The 21901-nt window shown below is 48.4% G+C and overlaps 1 protein-coding gene across 1 annotated transcript; it reads right to left on the reverse strand.

Moving 5' to 3' along the window:
* Positions 1-2453: 2453 nt before the first annotated feature.
* LOC123131677 (chloroplast stem-loop binding protein of 41 kDa a, chloroplastic) lies at positions 2454-4465 on the reverse strand. The gene is made up of 6 exons (XM_044551345.1): positions 4051-4465; positions 3840-3961; positions 3659-3761; positions 3430-3568; positions 3034-3311; positions 2454-2945 (listed from the first exon to the last, which is right to left on the reverse strand). The coding sequence occupies exons 1-6, from the start codon at positions 4408-4410 to the stop codon at positions 2754-2756; spliced, it is 1194 nt and encodes a 397-aa protein (XP_044407280.1). The 5' UTR covers positions 4411-4465; the 3' UTR covers positions 2454-2753.
* Between the last annotated feature and the right edge of the window lie 17436 nt (positions 4466-21901).

Raw genomic sequence — 21901 nt, forward strand, 5'->3', positions numbered from 1 at the left:
GCCTGCCTACATGGCACCACAAGCACCGCTGGCCAGGGCACGTGTCAACACAAGAGGGAGCGGCGACGAACGTGACAGGGCTCTCCTCCGTCCCCGATAAAGCAAGGACACCTAAGAAAGGCGCATTAAATGTGACTTGTCATGTAATGCGAGGGATAAACTCGCATTACTGTATCCTTTCCACCTCCTGTGTGCCACTGTGGCAGCCCCTTTCCTATAAAAGGAGGCCCGAGGCGACCAGGAGGAGGATTCGGCTTTTTGGAGCTCTTCACGCCCCATAGCTAGCTCAAGAACACTGATATACAATCCACCAAAGCAGGAGTAGGGTTTTACGCATCCTCGCGGCCCGAACCTGGGTAAAGGAACCATGTGCTATCTGTTTGATCCGCTCTACTTACGACCCCCGCGCCCCGCAACCGTAGTAGGGATTCTTGTGATCCCATAAGTGTCGTTTCACACCGACATAGTTAAAGAAGAAATTATCTTATTTAGGGTTTCCGATGGATGTGGGGAAAAGTGGAGGAGCCGGACTCTTTTTCTTTGTTGCAATAAGGACCTTTTGGGCTGAGGGCGTACAAGGAAAAAAATTAGCCCAAGCTAAGAAATTGATATGTTGGTAGCAAATACACAGACAAAATGCTCTGCGAGTGAACACACCTCTGCCGTCAACACGAGGAAAGGAGGCGGCAGAATTGTGAGAAAGAAATAGTCAGGTTGAGGAAGAAGGGGAAGGGAGTGAGCCCCCGACTCATGTGTCGCCTTCCTAGTGCAACCTGGGATACTCTCGCCACCGCAATCCTTGGGTCTCCCCGTGCTGCTCCCTGCTGTCAACACGGGCCTCTATCACGGCGGCGGTGGGCCTGCATCGAACATTACGGGAAGCGTTCTCTAGTGGTACGAGTGCTGGTTAGTGGATGGTTTTAGTCCATAGACCCGGCCAACAATGGCCTTAATTCTGGCTAGCGATGAGCATTGACAACCTTGTTATGTTGCTCGCAGCCTTCTACTAATGGGAGGTTTGTGTATCTGGCCTACCTCGATGTGGGCGGGGGACTCCTCCAGGTTTGGGCATGGTGCGACCTTTCGTTCGCGGGGTTCCTTACCCCGATTGTTTTGAGGATGGCATTTGGTTGGCTTACAATGGGCATGGTAACCACTTGTGGAGGACATGGAGACCGAGCTCTAGTGCTTACTCTTGTTGATACTAACGATGGTGGTGCCTTAGGGCATTGTTTCCTTCTTAAACGCATCATCATGGATCTTCCACACTTGCCCACTCGTGTGTTCTCCGGGCGAAATCCTTAGATCCAGCATCTCGAGAAGAGGAGGATGGTGTCCTTGACTTCCTAATCTCCTTGGAGGCGCCGTCTTGGAGTCGCTGGCCACACATTGCTTGTATGCTGTATGGGTCGTAGTGCGGTTGGCCGGTTTTAGGTTTTTGGCTAAAATTGGTGGTGGCGGGAGAGGATGGTGGTCTTCGCTCCTAGTCTTTTTCTTGCTCTCACGTGTTCCTTTGCCAAGGTGTGCACATTGGTCTTACATTTCCACCTAGTTTTGGAGAAGAGCCTAATGTTCTTATGTGAAGTCGGGTTAGTGAGACCGTGATCCATGTTGTTTCGCCTCATTCCCTATCAACACCCCCTCCTTAAGGGGTGTTGTCCGATGGCAACTAGACGACGACCAAGCTCAATCCCCTACCTTGCTTCTTTAGATAAAGATGGAAGCTAGAGCCCTTCTCCGCGTTGCTTGTGTCAACGAGATATGACATAGCAAGCAACGACTGTTTTCATCCTTGTAGCTATCATGGTGTTTCTTTATTTTCTGGTGGGGCTTGTATTCACCTCATCCCCTATTTTCCCCTTGTATTTTCTCATCTCTGCCGATTCTTCTTCTTAATGAATGAAACATAGCACATGAATGAAGCGTAGCGCTGCTACATTTCATCAAAAAAAAAGAAGGGGAAGGGTTCTGCAAAATGAGAAGGAAGAATGGGGAGGAAGAGGAGGAAAAAATGAGAGTTCGGGTTGGTGGGCTACTGGCTCTCCATGACGGTGATGGCAGTAGGTAAGACAACCCAACAATGGATGAGTAGTGAGCTCCATGCCTGGGCGTTGGGAGTAGGTCATGGTCGATGAAATTTGTTTTACAAAATTTCAACATTCCCTTGCACGGCACAATGACAAGTGCGTCATGCAGTGGCAAGCTCATTCCTTTGGGATTTACCACGTCGAATGCATTGAATCATGTGGACATCACGTCCATCATAAGCGAGGGTGCATAGAAAAATATGTGGCAACGTGATCAGCAACCGTGTTTTTTTTTTGAAATAATGATCAGCGACCGTGTTGAAATAGAGGACGCTCATATATCGGGGTATTGAGTTATACTCATTTGATCAGCGAGTAATTTTTTGTCTCTCATTGCAACGCACGTACATGTTTACTATGCTAACATAATCGAAATAACATATCTGCCGTGTGATTGCCTATATCTCCTCCGTTTTTTCGTTCGTTTGAGCCTTTCTTCTGTATAAAATAATCACAACGGATTGGCGATGAGCAAAATATGCAGAAGTGATCAGATATCTGATTCAGCTACTTGCATCAGGCTCACACGTTCGAAAAGAAAAAGGAAAATTGCTTCTCCGAACATAATTAGATGTGCTCTGTGTCATCTGTATGTATGTATGATAATCAGGCGGCTGTGTTTTCAAAATGGTTTTCCCGCTGCGGCGCATCGAAGGACGAACATCCCTAGGCGGCGACGCCGACCGGCGCCGCCCCGACGGCGGCGAGGATCTTGTCGTCGAGGTCGAAGGTCATGGCCTTCTCTCCCCGGCCGCTGCTCGCGTACTCGGCGAACCGCTCCTTGAGGTCCTCCGGCAGGTTGGTGGTGCTCGTCCATCCCAGCACCTCCTTGGCCGCCCGAGGCTCCGCGTAGAAATGCTGCAACCATCTTCGTCAGGCTCCAACCAATCCATGACGGAGATTGCGAACGTAGTGACAATTATATGTCGATCGGTGCTCTTGTTACCATGTTGCGGAAGGGGAAGGCCTTCTTGGCGTCGACGCCGGCGGCGGCCGGGTCGTAGTTGACGATCTCGACGGTGGCGCCCGCGGCCGCCGCGCACATCTTGGCCAGGCCGTTGAGCGTCACGCCGCGGTCGCTCACGCAGTTGAAGATCTTCCCGGCGGCGGCGTCGGGGTTGTCGACGGCGAGCGTGAGCATGCTGCCCAGGTCCCTCGCGTGGGAGATGTTGGTCAGCTGCATCCCCGACCCCGGGATCGGCACCGGCCGCTTCCGCACGATTCCTGCCAATTTCAATTTCAATCTCAATCGAAGATCTCAATTAATGTGTGTTTGGTCACTGATCGAGGCTGAATGATTAAGTGATTAGTCACTGATAGAGGAAGAATGATTTTGACTTACTGTCGAAGAACCACTCCTCGCAGTCCTTGTTGTTGCCGGAGCCGGTCATGTACTGCGGCCGGAACGAGGCCCAGCTGCCGAACTCCGCCGCGATGTATTTCTCCACGCCGACGTGCCCGGCGCTCTCCTTCACGGCGTCCTGCGAGCAACAGCGTAGACAGGAATTCAGGATCATCGGCTACTCAACTCTGACCAACCGAAGAACAGAGGAGATGGAATGAATGATCACCCCCTCCACGTGCGGCGGCTCGTCGGTTTGAAGGTAAATCCCGGCGCTGCTGATGAACAGGAACTGGCCGACGCCGGCCGACTTGGCCCAGTCCGCCACCGGCCTGCACGCAACCAAACATCAAAACTTCACGCTCGGTCCCCGTGTCAAGAAACAGAGGAAGCTGTCCTGTCCGGCATACTTGACGGCGTCGAGGTCCTTGCCGTTGTTTTCCAGCACGACGTCGAAGGTCGCTCCGCCGACGGCCGCGCCGACGTCCGCCGGGTCACCCCACACCGTCTTCGCCCCGGCGCTCGTCAGCTCCTGCACGCACGCGCCGCACAGAATCTATCGTCAGAAACAGAGCAGGGAAAGCCTCCGATCACAAACTCCGACGGAGCGGCGCGTCCGACCGAGAAGCGGGAGAAGGGCGGCTTCTTCATCTTGTCCGAGCCCTCGTCGCCGACCGTGAGCACGGTGACGGCATGCCCCGCCGCGAGGAGCGCCTTGGCGAAGTAGAACCCGATGACCGCGTGGCCTCCGCTGTTGGTGTTGACGACCAGCACGTTCTTCTTGGCGGCTCCGGCGGCCTGCGCGCGCACCGGCGAGGCCGCCGCACGGGCACCGCGTCCCCTCCTCGCGACGATCGCGCCGTTCACCCGCGGGAGGAACGGCGACGACAGCGACGACGGCGGCGAGCTTGAGACGCGGCCCGAGGTGAATGCGCCCGCCGCGCGCGCGGCTGTGGCGGTCGTGGCCGGGGAGAAGGCCATGGAGGAGGACGACGAGGGGATGAGAGGAGGGAGTGATGAGTGGCGGGCACGGGATGCTGGGATAGGGGAGATTTTGTAGCTGCGACCTGTGAGGCCATGTGCGCTATGCTAAGATTGAATTTGTCGGGTCGTTGATGGCCTAGAGTCATGTGCCCTCTTGTGCTGGTCCACTGAGCTTCTTTATTTTTTCTTAACTTGTGAAACGACTCCTTGGCGCATCTCTTACCCATTCCCAAAATTTAGTTTCTTTTTTTGCCAATATGATCAAATAAATCATGGAAGTACAAAACATTTCAAACATACTAAAAAAAACTACATAGATATTCCGAGACCACTGAAGGACACTATTGTGTCAGAAAGAGCCGCTGACGTGACGTTATCATCGCTTCCTTACTTGAGACGGTTGACCTTATCGATGACAGTTGGGAAGTCTTCGTGCACGTTCCCCTAAGAAACAATAATGCCTTGGAGCCGTAGTTGTCGTTGTTGAACCCTTGTATAGATCCGAAACACCTGACACCAAATCTCGACACATGACGAGAAACCCTAACTTCGTTGTCCCAAGGAGACAGCAGGAACCTACGCCGGAGCTCCATCGACTACGTCCGGACGAACGAACTCTAGGAAAATCGAAGTCCTAAAGACAAAATCGAAGAAGAAGTGTCGCTATCTGTCAGAGCGTCGCGAGTAAAAAAAATGACATATCCTGTTAGAGAAGAAGGTTTGTTACCATTGAACATAGAAAACCCCGTCGAAAATAGACACATAACAATGAGCCCGTTTTAAGGTTGTTGACGCACTTTGACTGCCATTTTCCTATTTAGATATATTAAAACTGAGCACCCTCCCAGCCCTCTTAAGCCATCAGCATTTTTAATCGTTGGATCGTCACTTTTAGTCGTTTTTGGCCATCGGATTTGCTCTTAATTGCATCCAAATCGCGCGTGCAGGCTTCATGACGAGCGCTAGCCTTCTCGGGCCGCTGCTCCCGTGGTTTTTTCGATCATCGTAGATTCAGTTGGGCCTACTGGGCTGTACTCTCTGATCCCGTCCAGAGCAAAAGTGGAAAAACCCAAAACACTGGACGCTCGGGTCTCTTTAGCTCGCAGCCGACCCCGGGTAACCTAGGTCCGTCGCTGTCCAGAGAGAGCGCATAACCGTACTGTTGTTTATATAATGCAGTTTTCCTTAGGCACGGTCCACGTACTTTATGTTGTTTATATATATGATACTAGGGTATTACTACTTAGTGCTTCTATGTACTATACATCCAAAATTTGATGTATGATATGTCAGATATCACTTCATTAATTCGTAATGTTGTTTTTCCGGTTCTATGTATTACTTAGTATGGCTGAGTAATGCAACAAGTACTTAATAACTTTTTGTACGATTAAAATTTTAATCACAAAATCAATACATGTCTTTGCACACTTTATTTATGCATAATATTTAAGAATACTATTATTATTCTATCGCAAAAACAGACGGGTGCGGCAACGCGCACCATCAACGATCTAGTTAGAGAATAAAGTGCAATGGCAAAATATTGATCAAGAGAAATAGACTAGATATCCACTTTCACGAAATCAAACCACAAAAACAAGTCATACATTCTAGTTTGTGTACATTTAATACACTCCATATGGCATACATCAACATAATAATGCATAAAAAAATATCAATGTCATATATATACACCAACATGTATACGGTATACCTATTAACAAAGCAACGTGTGTTTCTTCGTTTTTTCATCCGTTCACCATCAAAAGCATATTTTATCTAAGGTGGTACTAAATTTTTTTGCGTTTGTCTGCATTTTTTCTAAGGATTAGTGTGTCCATCTGCTAGAAAAGAAAAATAGTTTGTCCAGAATTTCATACCGGGGCCGTGCGCTGAGGATCAGAAAGTTAGCCCACTTATTTTCCTGCCAACGCTGCTAGGAGAACCCTATTTGCTGCACGGGGCATTAAATAGACAGAACTTCCCAAAGTTCAGCCAAGACTGGGCTGGCCCATTTTCATCTTATCCCGTGTTCTTTTTCCCTACTTTTTTAACTTCATTTTCATTTTCATTTTCCATTTTTTTTGATAAATTCAAAATTCGAGAAATTTATAACTTCAACTTTTGGTCAAATTTTCATAAATTTCTTCATAATTCGAAAAAATATCCTGTTTTGGAAAATGTTCAGAACTAATTTTTCTAGTACTGAAATTTATTCAAAATACAAGGAATGTTTTTGATTTCCAGAATTCTTCAAGATTTTCAATAAGTTTTTTTGCATTTTGAAAATGATCGATATTCTAAAATATTGTTGTTTTAGTGGAATTTTGAAAAATTCAAAATAAATTCTGCATTAGAAAACAAATTTTCTAAAATTATTCTGCATGTTCAAAAGATGTTCACTTTTCAAGAATTGTTCACTAATTGAAAAAATTTCGTCTTTTTATATAAGGTTCATGTTTTCAAGAATGCTTGTGAGTTTAAAAAAATCAAATTTTCTTCATGTTTTTCAGAAATGTTCTGAGTTTTCAAAAAACTATTCGGGATTTCAAAAATTGTTGATGTTTCCAAAAATATTCTGAAATTAATTCTTACATTTATGAAAAGTAAAAAAAACACAAAAAAGTTTTGAATCTGACGTTACAATATGTTCTTAGATATGCACACTGGCCATTGGTTATTCGGACGTATTTGTTCGAGTGGCTAGCAGCATGTCGTGAGTTTGATCTTTCAAGTCATGTTTTTGTTGCATTTTTTCTCGTGCCTTAGAAACATGGGTCATTTTGGTGCATCAGTGGATCCCGTCCCATGCGCTATTCGACGCAACTAGCGTCAGATATTAGCTCCCACACAGATGGCGAAATTAAAAAGCAAACTTAGTTGCTTTGTCACCCAGGCTATATTGGGCCTCAGGTGCACTACCCTACTGGGCCTGCTCTGTATCCGGCCCATCGATCCTTGCTGAGCGTGGCAAAAATATTTTAATTTTACAGCCGTAAGGAATCAAACTTACAACATCCCATCCAATTACTCAGGTGGATGCCAACTGAGCAAGGTGGCCTTTGTTACACAAAAATTGTTGGTCCTCATATTAAATATATGTATAGATTTTGTTCCGTCCACAAGTAATTCCTGAATTTTTTTTGTCCCATGGGTGGGCTGAATTGGGCCTACCACACAATTTGTGTCCGGTGGACGAGCAACAAAAAAATTGAGGTCACGAGAGGATTGAACTATGGATCTTCTCAATTGTGTTGGTGGACAAAACTAACTCAATTAGCTTGCAGTTATAATAGGAATAGTCCTAGCTTGGAGCTTTACACTAAATCCTATCAGTTTTTATATGTCTCTATGTTGTCTCGAAATAAGGAATTTGTCTTGAGAATCATGAGAACATGGACTCCATAAATTATTACCGGTGGTAGCTTGCACGTGTCAATAAAAAATAATATGTCGAGATTGTGAGCACTTATCAATAAAAGAGAATATGCTGGTTTATTTGATTAAAACATTGTGGGCACATGAAATAATCAAAGAGAATAAACCCCCAAAAGAAGGGACATTCATGCCTAGTTATATGCTTATTATGCTAGTAAAACATGATTGATGCGCTGCAATTAGCAATCCATCTGGTTACGTCCTCATAGGGACATCAACTAACCCCACCAGTATCAAGATCTCATGGGAAAACATGACCCTTGAGAAGACAATAGCTCCTCGCTCTATCGGCCACCTCTACAGAGACCATTTTCGGTGTACACGTCATTTATCTCTTCCGTTGCTTCTCATAAAAAAATATCTCTCCCATTGCAAAGCATGGGCATATGTGCTAGTATATAATAATACATACATCCATGTCATCTATATAGAGCAATATTAGCAATCCATCATTCAAAAAGGCAGACCACTATATATGCCAACATATACAAAATTATCAAATAAAAGCATACCACTATATACACGAACATATAAAAAAACATACACACATTCAATTTGCATATACATTCAAAAACAAAATTACTACCAATTAGGGGCAGCAAACAATCAAGCATATGACTATATATACACCAACATATACAAAATTACCAATGCACACAAAACTTTTCAATTGGATTACTAATACTAAAAAAATTCTACAGTAAGCATATAAATCGGATTCTACACAAAGCATATCATCCTTGGATTCTACACTAAGCATATCAATCAATCAATCCATAAGCATATCATCCATGGTGGCATGTATATCAATCAATCATTACATACTAAAAATTTTGTACACTAAAAATTTCTACAATAATCATATCATCCATGTATTCTACACGAAGCATATCATCCGGTATGTATCAATCACTCTATGGATTATACCATAAGCATATCATCCATGGATTCTACACTAAAAAAATTCTACAATAAAAATAATTGGGCATGGCTGAGCACGAGGGAGGTGCGAGGGGATGGGAAGGAGGGTTGGGATCGAGCCTGTTGTCATGGCGACTCGCTTTGGTGGTGTGGCGGCGAGCATCAAGGTCCGGTGATGATGACGAGCGGCAAGGTCCAGTGGTTGGTCGCGAGAGGGTGTACGCCGAGTAGCCGATAAATTACACTCGGCTTATGAGGATACACCATGCAACATATATTTTTCGTGTAGGTTGTGGAGGATCATGGCATGTGTGGGGCGAGGTATACGTGGCACACACAACCCACCATATCCATGGCAGAAGGAGCCCTGTGAGAACGGAAGGAAGAATGTGTGTGTGGTGCTTGGTGAAATGCGACAGAGGAATGGAGGTTGGGAGGGGAATTGAGGAGTGTGATGCACTGAGACTTATGCTTGTCGAGCAGGGAGATGCCATCATCCGTGAAGGAGGCCTTGAATTTCATGGAGACTTGCGCTCCTTGATGGTAGCGGCAGCGGATTTGGTTCCTCTTCTCGATGGGTGGCAAGGGATGGGTGGTGGGTCATCCTTGCCTGTAATGAATTGACTCAATAGAAACGGTTACCTACCAGCAGTAAAAGCTCTGTCCCACTTTCAAGTAAAATGAATGTACAAACTAGATAGAACATGTACGATCGTCTACTTAAGGATTTTTGAGAGCCCTAGATGCCAGGGATAAAGAGGGCACTTGAGCTCATGACCAGAAACGCATGGCTCCCTCCATCCACTCCCTCAACAGCATCCTCCCTGATATATATGGGATGTCCACTCTACATCCGCCATTGTAATTTTCCCCCATTCTCAATTCGATGCCTCATTTTCCATAGCCATTGGTGTAAGCTTGGCATGGAGTTCACTACTCGTCCAATGTGGTGTTGACCTACCTATTGACATCGCTGTCACAACGAGCCACTAGCCCAACAACTCGCCCGCTATTTTCTTCCTCCTTTCCCTCTCCTCATTCTTCCTTCTCATTTTGTGGAACCCGTTGCCTTCTTCTTCTTCTTCTTCTTTGATGAAATACAACAGGTTTACGTTTCACTCACATGCTACGCTTCATTCATTTAGAAGAAGAACCAACATAGATGAGAAAATACAAAAGGGGAAATAGGGGATGAGGTGAATACAAGCCACGCCAGAAAAGAAAGAAACAACATGACAACTACAATGATGGAAATAGTCACCGCTTGCTATGTCATATCTTGCTGACACAACCAACACGGACGAGGGATCTAGCTTCCATCTTCATTCGACGAAGCAAGGTAGGGGATTGAGCTTGGTCATCGCTCGGTTGCCATCCGACAACACCCTTAAGGACGGGTCTTGATAGGGAATGAGGCAAACTAAGATGGATCACGGTCTCGCTAACCTGACTTCGGATAAGAACATCAGGCTCTTCTGCTAACTAGCTGGAACGGTAAGACCAATGTGCATAGCTTGGCAAAGGAACACATGAGAAAGAAAAGACTAGGACCAAACACCACTACCCTCTCCCGGCACATCCAGTTGTAGCCACAAACCTCAAACCGGCCAAGGGCCAACCACACTACAACCCATCCATCAAACAAGCAACGTGTCATCGGCGACTCCAATACGGCGCCTCCAAGGTGTTACGAAGTCAAGGACGCCATCACACTCTGCTCTAGATGCTGGATCTAAAGCTTTCGCCCGGAGAACATACGACTGGAAAAGTGTGGAAGATCCATCATGATGCATTTAAGAAGGAAAACAATGCCCTAAGGCACCGTCATCGTTGTTACCAGCAAAAGCGAGCACATGGCTTTCACCCACAACAACACACATCACTGCTGCCAAAAGAACCACCTCGTCAAAGAATCCAGTAAGCACTAGAGTTGGATCTCCACGACTTCCACAAGTGGACACCATGTCCGTTGCAAGCCAGCCTAAAACACTCTTCAAAACAACGGGGGTAGGGCACCCCACCAACGGAAGGTCACGCACCATGCCCAAACCTGGAGGAGTCCCGCCCACAACGAGGCGGGCCACACTACTAGGAAAAGGCCTACTAATGGCGCACCTAATTTGGCCATTAATGGCGTATTAGTGGTGTGCCATCAGTGCCACACCATTAGTATATTTTACTAATGGTGCATCACTGGTGCGCCATTAGTATCTGGTATACGAATGGCGGACCTCAGATGCGCCATTAGTATATACAACAGTGCGTCATTAGTATGCCTCCCAGGGGGCCATGTATACCCAGGTGCTTTGGCATACTAATGGCGCACAACAACAAGATGCGTCATTAGTAACTTCGGCATACTAATGGTGCACTGTTTAATGATGTGCCATTAGTATCCTTTGGCATACTAATGGCGCACTGTGATGTGATGCGCCATTAGTATGAATATTAGGTTTTTATTTTTTTTTATTTTCTGTTTTTTGCACAGGTTACAAAATGTATAATTGGACAAAATATAGACAGCACACATCAACAACAGATTCATCGAATACAATAGAAGATTAGTCTCTGAATACAATTCATCATATTAGTCTCCGAATACAATTCATCATATTAGTCTCCGAATTGAAAAGACCGAATAAAGATAGAATATTATATTACAAGTCTCGAGACCGCGAGTAGCGAGTTTGTCTTCACATTACAAGTCGATATCGATCATCTAAACTACCATCACATGGAAGAGAGTTGCGGTCATCACGATGAGCATCATCACGATGAAACTCGTCTTCATCCGGTTCCTCCAACGATCCCTCCCCTCTCCCGCTAGATAGCGGGCGTATCTAGATTCGGCCTCGGCCCTAGTGGTGTACCCTTTGTAACTGTTACCGTTGAATCGGTGAACCTGTCTCCGACACTCCTCCCAGTCGTCGTAGACTCCGGGAACCTTACCATTGTACACGACATACGACAGCATCGCTATGCACTAGCCAAATGAAACGTTAGTACCAATTCACAGACAATACATAAGCAATATATAAGTATGCAACAGAACGATCGGAAGAGAAAAGCAAGACATTAATAGCATCGATTACATCTAAGTTGAACGACTCTCGAAACCAAAGAGACATACTACAAGTTCATTAAAGTTTAATTACAACATGAGCCAATCGATATTTCAGAACTAGACACAGCATCACTGCTTTCGACTCGACTCAAGGGACCGGAGCGTGGATGAAGCCGCCGTCTATCGTGGGAGTCATGAAATAACGGTCGTTGTCAGCCTGCATTTGTAGCATTGTGTCGATGTCACTGTTGGACGGTTGATTTCTGAGGTAGAACTGCCCCGAGGTACGAAGGACATCTTGATGGATGATTTCCGCAAACTCCGACTGAATGTGAAAGAATTCTTGTCTGATGTCCGCGTCCTGGATTGCCGACACGCTCGCGGCCCAATCTTTGAGTTTACTCGGTAGCAGAAGTTGATGATGGTCCCGTACGATCTCCCGCATGCGATGGATGGCGTAGTAGGCACCCTTCTGACCGCCAGGCGGCTGCTTGACGCAGCAGAACGTCGTATTGTGGGAGAACACGTGCTTGCCGTACTTACGAATAGGCCTGGTGAAGGTGCCTCCAGATTTGGCGTAGCCGGGGAGAACATCATCAAGAACCTTCTGGACATTTGTGTAGTCTATGTTCGAATGACGGTCCAAGTCGAAATACGTGGCCATGGAATATTTGGGGCTTAGGAGGATGAGCGTGCAATGTGTGTCACTGCAGAAAACACGGAATGTTAAAAGAAAAACGATCGAAATCTAAGAATTCATATGTTACGGGGCGGTTGAGGGGAGGACTTACTCGGGAAAGTAAGGCACGAGGAAGTTATCCTTATCTTGGTTTGCCAGAATGACGCCTTCGAGGTAAGAACTCGCGACTTGCCGGTCCCCAGCGCTGCCCAAGATCTTGGCACGCATGTAGAAGGGGTCGACTATCACGATGTCTGGGGTCTTGTCGCGAATGATCTGCATCTCCATACTCAGCAAAAATAGCCGAACAAAGGTGTAGTGCAGCGGATGAAGGTTCAACATAGCGTGGATGTCATCAAACCGCAGGACGATCGTACCCCCGATGGAGTTATCCACAAAGCCCTTGCCCTCTGGCACCTTGGCCGCGAAAACCGGGTATGCCACATCCTTCTCTCTGAGACGCCGCTTCTCCAAAGAAAGAACACAGTCATGCAGACTCCGCATAGCACCGGTTGCAGCATCGAGCATATTTCTCGGTAGCATCGGCCTACCCGCCACATGCAGCCTCCTCATTAAATCCTCAGGTGAAGGTGGCCCATCCTGAGCACGGATCGTACTCGGTGCCGGCTGGCCCGCACCCTTGTTAGTCTTTCTTTTGCGTGCCTTCTTCTTCTCCTGTAATGGGACCGAGTTCTGCTCACAGACCGCCTTCTTGAGTGTGTTGGGGCTGATAATATTTCACACCTCGCCTATCTGAGGCTCGGTGAAGTCGGCAGCTGGAGGCGTCTCCTGAGAGCTGAACTGCAGACGACGCCTGTTGCAACTTGGCTTCTCCGCGGTACCAGCTAGATCGCGCATGTCTTTTGTTGGGTTGGGTTCTTCAGAAGGAGGCCCCATGAAGTCGCCACCGTACCCATGATCGGCAAAGTATTGATCGACGTTGCCAAATGTATCATCGTCGTCGTCGTTCTGATCCTGTGCCATATGCATGTTTGGATCCAGTGGCATAGGGATGTCCGGCACCGTTGCGGCGGTCTTGCCATGGGGCCGACTTGGCGCCGGCACGACTGGCGGTGTTGTCTTTGGGGTGGTGTCCCCCGCCCCCAAACGAATCTAGCTCTTCGGCCAAAGCAGGGGCCAGCTCAGGCAGGCGCTGAGGGTCATCACGTCATCATCGTCGGCCCCGACAGGTTGAATCGGAGGTAACAACTCATCGCGGCCTGGCAGCACCCGAACCAGTTGAACCCTAAACAAGTTGGATGGCATCTGGGTACCGTGGAACAAGGGGTTGCCCGGTTGAACGATTTTGCCCTTGGCGACATCCACCAACTCGTTGTTCACGAAGTGCAGGAGAGTGCACGGAACGTCGGCGGCACCCTGCGAAAACATGTAGGGCATCAGGGATGCCCAGTCAAAGGCAAGGAGTTGATTTCCTCGGCCGAGAGAGGCTTAATTAGTTACCGTGATGATGGCGTCGAGCTCGGCTAATGTCGAGGCACCGCCAACGGCGGGCGTGCAGTTGATGGAGGGGCCGCTTTCTGCAAAGGTGGCGGCCGGCGTACACCCGGGTGGATTAAGCTCCCGTGCTGGCGTCGGAGACACCAATGCCGCCTCCGCCAGAGACACCAATGGCCCCGCCATCGCGTTCTGCGAGTTGCTGGCCGTGAAGCTAGGAATCGGGGGCGGCCCCTGTTGGCCGCCCGCAATCCACGCACTCAACCCCTCGATCAAGGTAGGCACAATGGTGGTGATCGTCACTCTGAGTTGTTGTTGCACTTGCTCTTGGACAATCTCCGGAATCCGCGCCACCTGTGCCTTGAGTTCTTGAACCTCGCGCGCCTGGCTTTCCGAGCTGGTCTTTTTCTCCTTTCGCCCACCAGTGTTATAGTATGACGACCATTTTGTCGACAAGCCTTTGCCGGCCACATGACCAGCTGACATCGGCTTACTGAGCTTATCCTTGTTCTTCATTACATTCAACGCCCTATTTAGAGTGGTGTCCCAAGGGTTGCTCTTAGTCGACCCCGCGCTACTGCTTTCAGTCGCCTGCGGAAGGAATGTGAACCATTTAGAAATTTGGCTTCATTAATTAGAATGCAACCATATGGAGCTAATTACGCGGGGGTGTATTCCTTACCAGAACAAGCTCAAGCGCCCTGGTCTTCGGATCCGTGGTAAGCTCCTTTGTTTTCGGGTCCTTCTTGTACCGGGCCCTGACAAAGTTCCTGGTCTGCTTGTCACCGTATTTATCGAAGAGGGGCGGTAGGCCTTTCTCGGCACGGTCCGCCTCCTCCTTGTCCCATATAGGCTCCGCCACTCTGTAACCGCCGGGACCGAGTGTGTGTTCCCCTAAGTTCAGCTCTCGCATTTCTTTCCCCCACTGACTTGATTCGGAGTTTGCGGTGCTCGAGCAATTGATCTTGAAGTCGTTGTAGTCATCTTCGGTGATCGAAGGATATTTCTCCTTGATCTTCTCATAACTCTCACCTTTCTCGATCATTCTCTTCACATTGCTTTTCCAAGTAGACAGGGCCTTGCTGATCTTCGTGAGGGCAGCATTGTTCACTTTATTCCCTTTGAGGCTTGTGTTTTCAAATTTAGCGGGGAACTTGTATCGTTCGTGTAGCTTCGTGAAGAGGAGGTTGCGCAAATTCCCTCGGTCAGGATGCCTCAAGTTCTCGGTGTTGATCGAGATGGTGCTCCGGAGAATGCACCCGAGCTGAAGCGAGTACCCCTTGACTATTCGTTCGGGCACCGTTGGATTCCCGTCGGAGTTCACTTCAGTAACTTCCTCCTTGAGGGTGCGGAGCACGGTCGGGCGTCGGTCCTTCTGTTGCCTCTTCGGTTGGCTGCCATCTGTGCGTGCGCCGCCATCATCAGTGGTGGCATCCTCGGCAGCACCATCAGTGGTGGCATGAGTGGGGTCATCCTCGGCGGCACCATTAGTGGTCTCAGGATCGGTGGGGAAGGCGGCGTCCTCATACAAGTGAGGTTGTTCCTCCATCTCCTGGGACAGCTCCCAGAATGCCTTGCCGCCCGAACCCCCGGCCTCATCGTTGTTGGCCATGTTTCTCTCTAAATAGGAACAAAGTTTGGTCAAAAAGTTGGTTATTGTCAAGGAACAAGATCATGGTCTCATCATTTAGGGTTTGTCGACACCGAGGCATCCTAAAAGCTAAGCTTTTATCATTGAGAGTTTTCGACGCCGAGGCACCCTAAAAGCCTAAGCTTTCATCATTTCGGTTTTTATCGACACCGAGGCACCCTAAAAGCCAAGGTTGTATAATTAATGGTTTGTCGACACCCATGCATTAGTCACAAGTACCCCATATGTCCTATTTTTAGCAAAGTCATGCTAAAATTCACGGAAAATTCCAGCATGACCTTTGCTGAAAATAGGACATATGGAGTACCCGAATTTGCCGGAACGGAAGTTAATCGACATTCCAGCAAACTCAAGGGCCTCTCGGGTGGACAAGGCAAAAAAGGCCTCCATCACAACATGGAAAATACATTGGCATGTGAAGAGGTGAAACAATATATGCATCTCCAAGCAGTATCATTCAACATTTTGGACAAACCACTACAAGCAATACTGGATCAGATACAAGAAGAATGTGAGAAAATGCAGACAAATACTAACAGATTGAGGTGTTTAACTTGTGGTGCTCTCTATGCTATTACATTTCAAGTCAAAACCTTTTCTGGTTAGTAAGTGTTTCTTGAGCATATGTATGTAGTAAGTGTTTCTGCTCTCAGTGTTTCAGAACACATATTTTAGCTAGCTATCTGTTCACAATCTGCAACATGAGACACTGAAAACAATTGCTACCAATGAATCTACACTTCTATAAGAAAATAAATCAGAAACTTAGTCTGTCATCATTAGGCAGCCACCATTAGTTATTCCGTTATGTTAAAGCAGAAATAGAAAAATAGACTGAAAACACTAAAATCAGAAACTTAGTGCATGATACAGATGCAAAGTAGGTTCAAAGACAAATGAAGACCATATGATAAGTACAGCAAGCGAAATAGGATCACCAACTAATAGCTGAATGAAAGGCATATATATGACAGGCATATTTTCCGGCTACAAAGTGTTGTGGCAAATATGCCAGGCACCACAATGTGATCACACAAACAAAATAGCCTCAAACCAGTTATTCTCGCATGATAATATGAAAATGCATATGGTACTGCCAAATTATACTATCCATATTTCGGTATAATGTCATTATTCCATACAGCAGGCAGCACTGTCACCACAAATCAGTCATTTTTTTCTATCCATGTTTCAATTTGATGCCATCACTCCATTCAGCAAGCAGCATGGTAACAAAAAGAAATTCTAGGCGCAAATTTCTTCAGAATGAAATTAAGTTAGTGAAACTGTCACACATTTCTTCACAATGAAAATGAAGCAGCAGGTGAACAAGTACAGGATTCGTAGACTTGAGTGGCTTGGTATTTGGGTACCTGGCCGATGATGACGGCTGGGGGTGGTGTGGAGCGCGTGGAAGACGAGGTGGGGCGGCGGGTAGACGGGCACCTTGGTGTGCAGGCGCTCGTGGGCGATGAAGCGGCAGAGGACGAGCGCGTAGGGCTTGCACAGCTCCCCGGACAGCGCCTCCAGCCACGTCTCCTCCACGAGCAGCTCCTCCAGCTTCGCGGCGCCGCCGGCCGCTAGATGCGAAACCCCCAGCAGTTCAGTTAGAACCCTAGCCAGGGTCCGGGGAGCGGGGGCGTGGAGAAAGAGGGTACCTTTGGACTCGGTGAGGCGGAGGTTGCGCCGCGCGCGGGCGAGGCGTCGAGGCGGCGTCGGGGCGTCGAGGCGGCGTCGAGGCGGCGTCGGGGCGGCGTCGAGGCGGCGGGGTAGCGGCGTCGGGAGAGGAGAGGGGAAGGGGATCGAGGGCGAGGGCGAGGGAGAGAGAGGGGATAGGTTTGGGCCGGGGAGGAAATATGGATCGGGGCGGCACAATACTAATGGCGCACCACCCCTCGGTGCGCCATAAGTACATCCATACTAATGGCGCACCTCACCCTGGTGTGCCATTAGTATTTTTTTTTATTTCTGCTCGAGCCAACAGGTTATCTTCCACCTGACCTGATCCACATCAAGTTCCCTCTACTAGCTCAATTGGTCAGCAGCTAGTTCTCACACCAGGAGGTCCTGGGTTCGATTCCCAGGCTCCACAATTTTATTATGCATTTAAAATGCTGTTTGATACTTATTTGTGTTTAAATATGTTCAAACTTGTTTAAATCATAACAGTAATATTTTTTTTATAAGACAGTAATAATTTTTTAAAAAATATCATCAAACAGTAATGCCGGTGGAGCGGGGGAGGGTGCGGGGGGTCGGCGGCGGCGGTTGAGTAGGGGAGGGGTGCAGGGGGTCGGCGGCGGCGATTGAGTAGGGGAGGGGTGCGGGGGGTCGGCGGCGGCGGTTGAGTAGGGGAATCGAGGGTGCGGGGGGTCGGCGGCGGTGGCCGGTGGACCGGGGGGTGCTCGGCGGCGAGGGGGACCGGATCTGGCGAGGTGGGATAGCGATCGAGATGGAGGGGGATCGAGATCGAGTGTCCATGAAATTTAAAAATATTCATGATAGTTCAAAAAGTTCCCATGAAATACAATCGAGAAATGAAGGCTACGATTTAAATACAATCGATCTTAGCTAGCTATCTGTTCACAATCTTCTTGCCCTTCTTTTTTGCAAATGGAGTTCTTCTGTGGAACGGACGTCCTTTAGATAGGGTGGTCCTGCTTCTTCTTGTGGTGTATGCTGCTACTTCATCATCGCCGTCATGTTCGATCCTTAGGTCGTCGTACTTGTCGATGTCTTGCTCATTGGCTACTCCATCCATTCCGATGATCTTCCTTTTTCCTCTCCTCACGACAACACGACTGGGTTTTGACGGGTCGGTAATGAAGAAGCATTGGTCCACTTGGGAAGCCAGTACCCATGGCTCATTTTTCGCGGTGACGTTTGCGCCCGCGGTCTTGGATTTGGCTTCGGGTATAACCATGGTGGTGAAATACCGGTCTTCTTTTAGGACGCTCTTGGCCCATCTGACACGGAACATCGGGACCTTCTCTCCAGCGTAGCTCAGCTCCCAGATCTCCTCGATCCTTCCGTAGTATCTGTCCTTGTCGTTACCGGTGTAGGATTCCATCGTTACCCCGGAGTTCTGATAATCATCGCTCTTCATGTCCTTGGCCTCGATGTAGAATGTGTAGCCGTTGATATCGTACGCCTCATAGGTCATCAGGTTGTGCTCTGCGCCCTGTGACAAGGCGAATATGAGTTGTTCTTCCGCGAAAGAATCCTCATGTAAAGGGTACGACAGAAGCTTCTGCTTGAACCAACGCGTGAAACATGAATTGTGCTCTTTGAGTATATCTCCGTCCGTCGTCTGTTGGCCTCGGTCATTGTACGTCTTCTTAATAAAGGTTTTGTGCTCTACCACCCAAGGATCGACCATGTCTATGTGTTGTAGCGCGACTAGGTTTGCTCTTTCAAAGTCGGCGAGTCGACCCTCGAAGTCGACATGCATTTCACGGCGACCCTCACGGTGACCCCATCCAGCGAGCCTGCCGAGGTGCCTGTTGACGGGCAGACGAACGGGGTTCTCGATGCCTAGATAATTCGTGCAGTAGGAGATGCACTCTTCGGTCAGAAAGCCCCTGGCTATGCTTCCCTCTGGACGTGACATGTTACGAACGTATCCTTTGATGACACCATTCATCCTTTCGAACGGCATCATGCTGTGCAGGAACGTCGGCCTGAGTTGGATGATATCCTCCACTATATGGACCAGCAGATGCACCATAACGTCGAAGAATGCGGGCGGGAAGTACATCTCAAGCTCGCATAGTATCACCACGATCTCTTCCTGTAGTCTTCTGAGTTGCCTCACGCCAATAGACTTCCGAGAGATGACGTCGAAAAAGTTGCATAGGCCAAATAGAGTTTCACGGACGTGCGCATCCATGATCCCACGGATTGCAACTGGAAGTATCTGCGTCATCAGCACGTGACAGTCGTGAGACTTCATCCCGCTGAACTTCTGCTTCGCTGGGTCTAGGTATCTGCTTATCTTCCCCGCGTAACCGTAAGGAAGTTTTACTCCTAGGAGGCAGGTGAAAAACTGCTCGATCTCCTCCTGACTTAGAGTGAAGCACGCGGGAGGGTAGTCATTTCCGGTCTTCTTGGCCTTTTTGCCTTTGCGACGACTTTCTGTGTCCTGCTTCGCCTCATCATCATCATCATCATCATCATATATAGCGTGAAGCTCCTGCCTGATGCCCATTGATTTCAAGTCTGCCCTTACTTTCGGCCCATTTTTGGTCCTCTCTGGCATGTTGAGCAGGGTATCAAGCAGACTCTCGCACACGTTCTTCGTGATATGCATGACATCAAGGCTGTGAGGCACACGGTGGATATTCCAGTACGGCAAGTCCCAGAAAACAGACCCCGTTTTCCATACCTTCAGCAGCGGCTCTGGCGCCTTTCGCTTCTTTCCCGGCTCTGGCGCCTTTTGCTTCTTTCCCGGCAGTGGGCAGTCTTTCCAATTTTTCAACAGCTTGTCTATTTCCTTGCCGCTCCTCGTACACGGGCGTTTTCGGGGTTCGGTTTCACCATCGAACAGATCCTTGCGTTTCCTCCACGGGTCATCGTCGCGAAGCCACCTTCGATGTCCCATAAACACGGTTTTCGAAGACCCGGGATCTCTATCTAGCTGGCGATACGTTGTGTCATCCATGCACCTTATGCATCCAGAAAATCCGTGGACTACCTGCCCCGCGAGATATCCGTAACCGAGATAGTCGTGCACCGTCGTGAGCAGTGCGGCTCTCATAGGGAAATATTCTTTCTTTGTGGCGTCCCACGTATTGGCTGGCGTTTTCCACAGTGTGTCTAGCTCCTCCTTCAGCAGCCCCAGATACAGACTGATGTCGTTTCCTGGTTGTTTCGGCCCTTCAATTAGCATACTCGTGTGAATGTACTTCCTCTTCATGCACAACCAGGGGGGAAGGTTGTACATCCACACAAACACAGGCCAGGTGCTATGTGTGCTTCTCTGGCTGCCAAACGGATTGACTCCATCGGTGCTCGCGCCCAGCACGATGTTCCTTGGATCCTTCCCAAATTCTGGGTATTCGAAGTTCAACGCTTGCCACTGGCTCGCATCCTTAGGGTGACTCAGCATCTTGTCTTTTTTATCTATCTCCGGATCATTTGCGTCATCTTCTCGCTTCTTCTCCTCCCTATCCGCGTGCCAACGCAGGAGCTTTGCTACCTTAGGATCCGCGAAATACCGCTGCAGACGAGGAGTGATCGGAAAGTACCACACCACTTTTCGAGGAGCTTTCTTCCTCTTCTTGTATCGAGTGACGCCGCACACCGGACATATGGTAGACTCCGCGTGCTCGTCCCGATAAATGATGCAATTGTTCATGCACACATGGTATTTCACGTGCGGTAAATCCAGAGGACACACGATTTTCTTCGCCTCCTCCAAACTGGTCGGGCACTTGTTCCCCTTGGGAAGACGTTCGTGCCAGAATGACATGTTCTCGTCGAAGCATGCCTCGGTCATTTTGTGTTTTACCGTCATCTCCAGAGGCATGAGCGTTACTTTCAGGCGGGTATCCTCGGGCCTACATCCTTCATACAATGGAGTAACCGCGGTCTAACTCAAGTTGATCCATCTTGGCTTTCTCTCGGGCGGCAGCTCTTGCGTTATCCGTCTGCTTGAGAAGCAGCTCTTGAATATGAGGGTCCTGCACCCAGCCCATCGATGGTCCAGCGTCGTCTGCTCCGCCGGCATCATCATCTTCATGATCATGCCCGTCGTCTGCTCCGGCATCTTCCTCATCATCATGTCTTGCATCTTCTACATGATGACTGTGTACAACATCACCGTCATGATCATCTCCTGGGGATTCTTCATCTTCTCGCCCGTCCGAGCCGCGGTGGTTGTCTTGCTGCCCTTCCTCATTTCTTGCCCGGCCCTCATGGACGACTTCGTAGTCATCTTCATCACCTTGCCACCGATAGCCATCCATGAAACCACGCAAGAGCACGTGATCCCGCAGCTGCCCGGAATCCGGGTCCGCAATAAGGCTCTTCAGCTTGCATCTTCGACACGGACATCTTATCTCCGTCTCGTTCTTTTGAAGCATCTCGGCCTTCGCAAACCTCAAAAACCTATTCACGATGCCTTCGATCATCGTGCGGACCATGGTCGCCTGCGGGGTAGAGCAAAACGATATTTTAGAACCAAGAAAAAATTTGGCATGACTTTCCCTAAAAATAGGACCAAAAAGAATGCTTAATGCCAAAATTCTCGCCGAAACGGAAATGAATCAACATTCCG

Source organism: Triticum aestivum, chromosome 6A, assembly GCF_018294505.1.
Source record: "Triticum aestivum cultivar Chinese Spring chromosome 6A, IWGSC CS RefSeq v2.1, whole genome shotgun sequence".
In the NCBI taxonomy this organism is placed as follows: Eukaryota; Viridiplantae; Streptophyta; class Magnoliopsida; order Poales; family Poaceae; genus Triticum; species Triticum aestivum.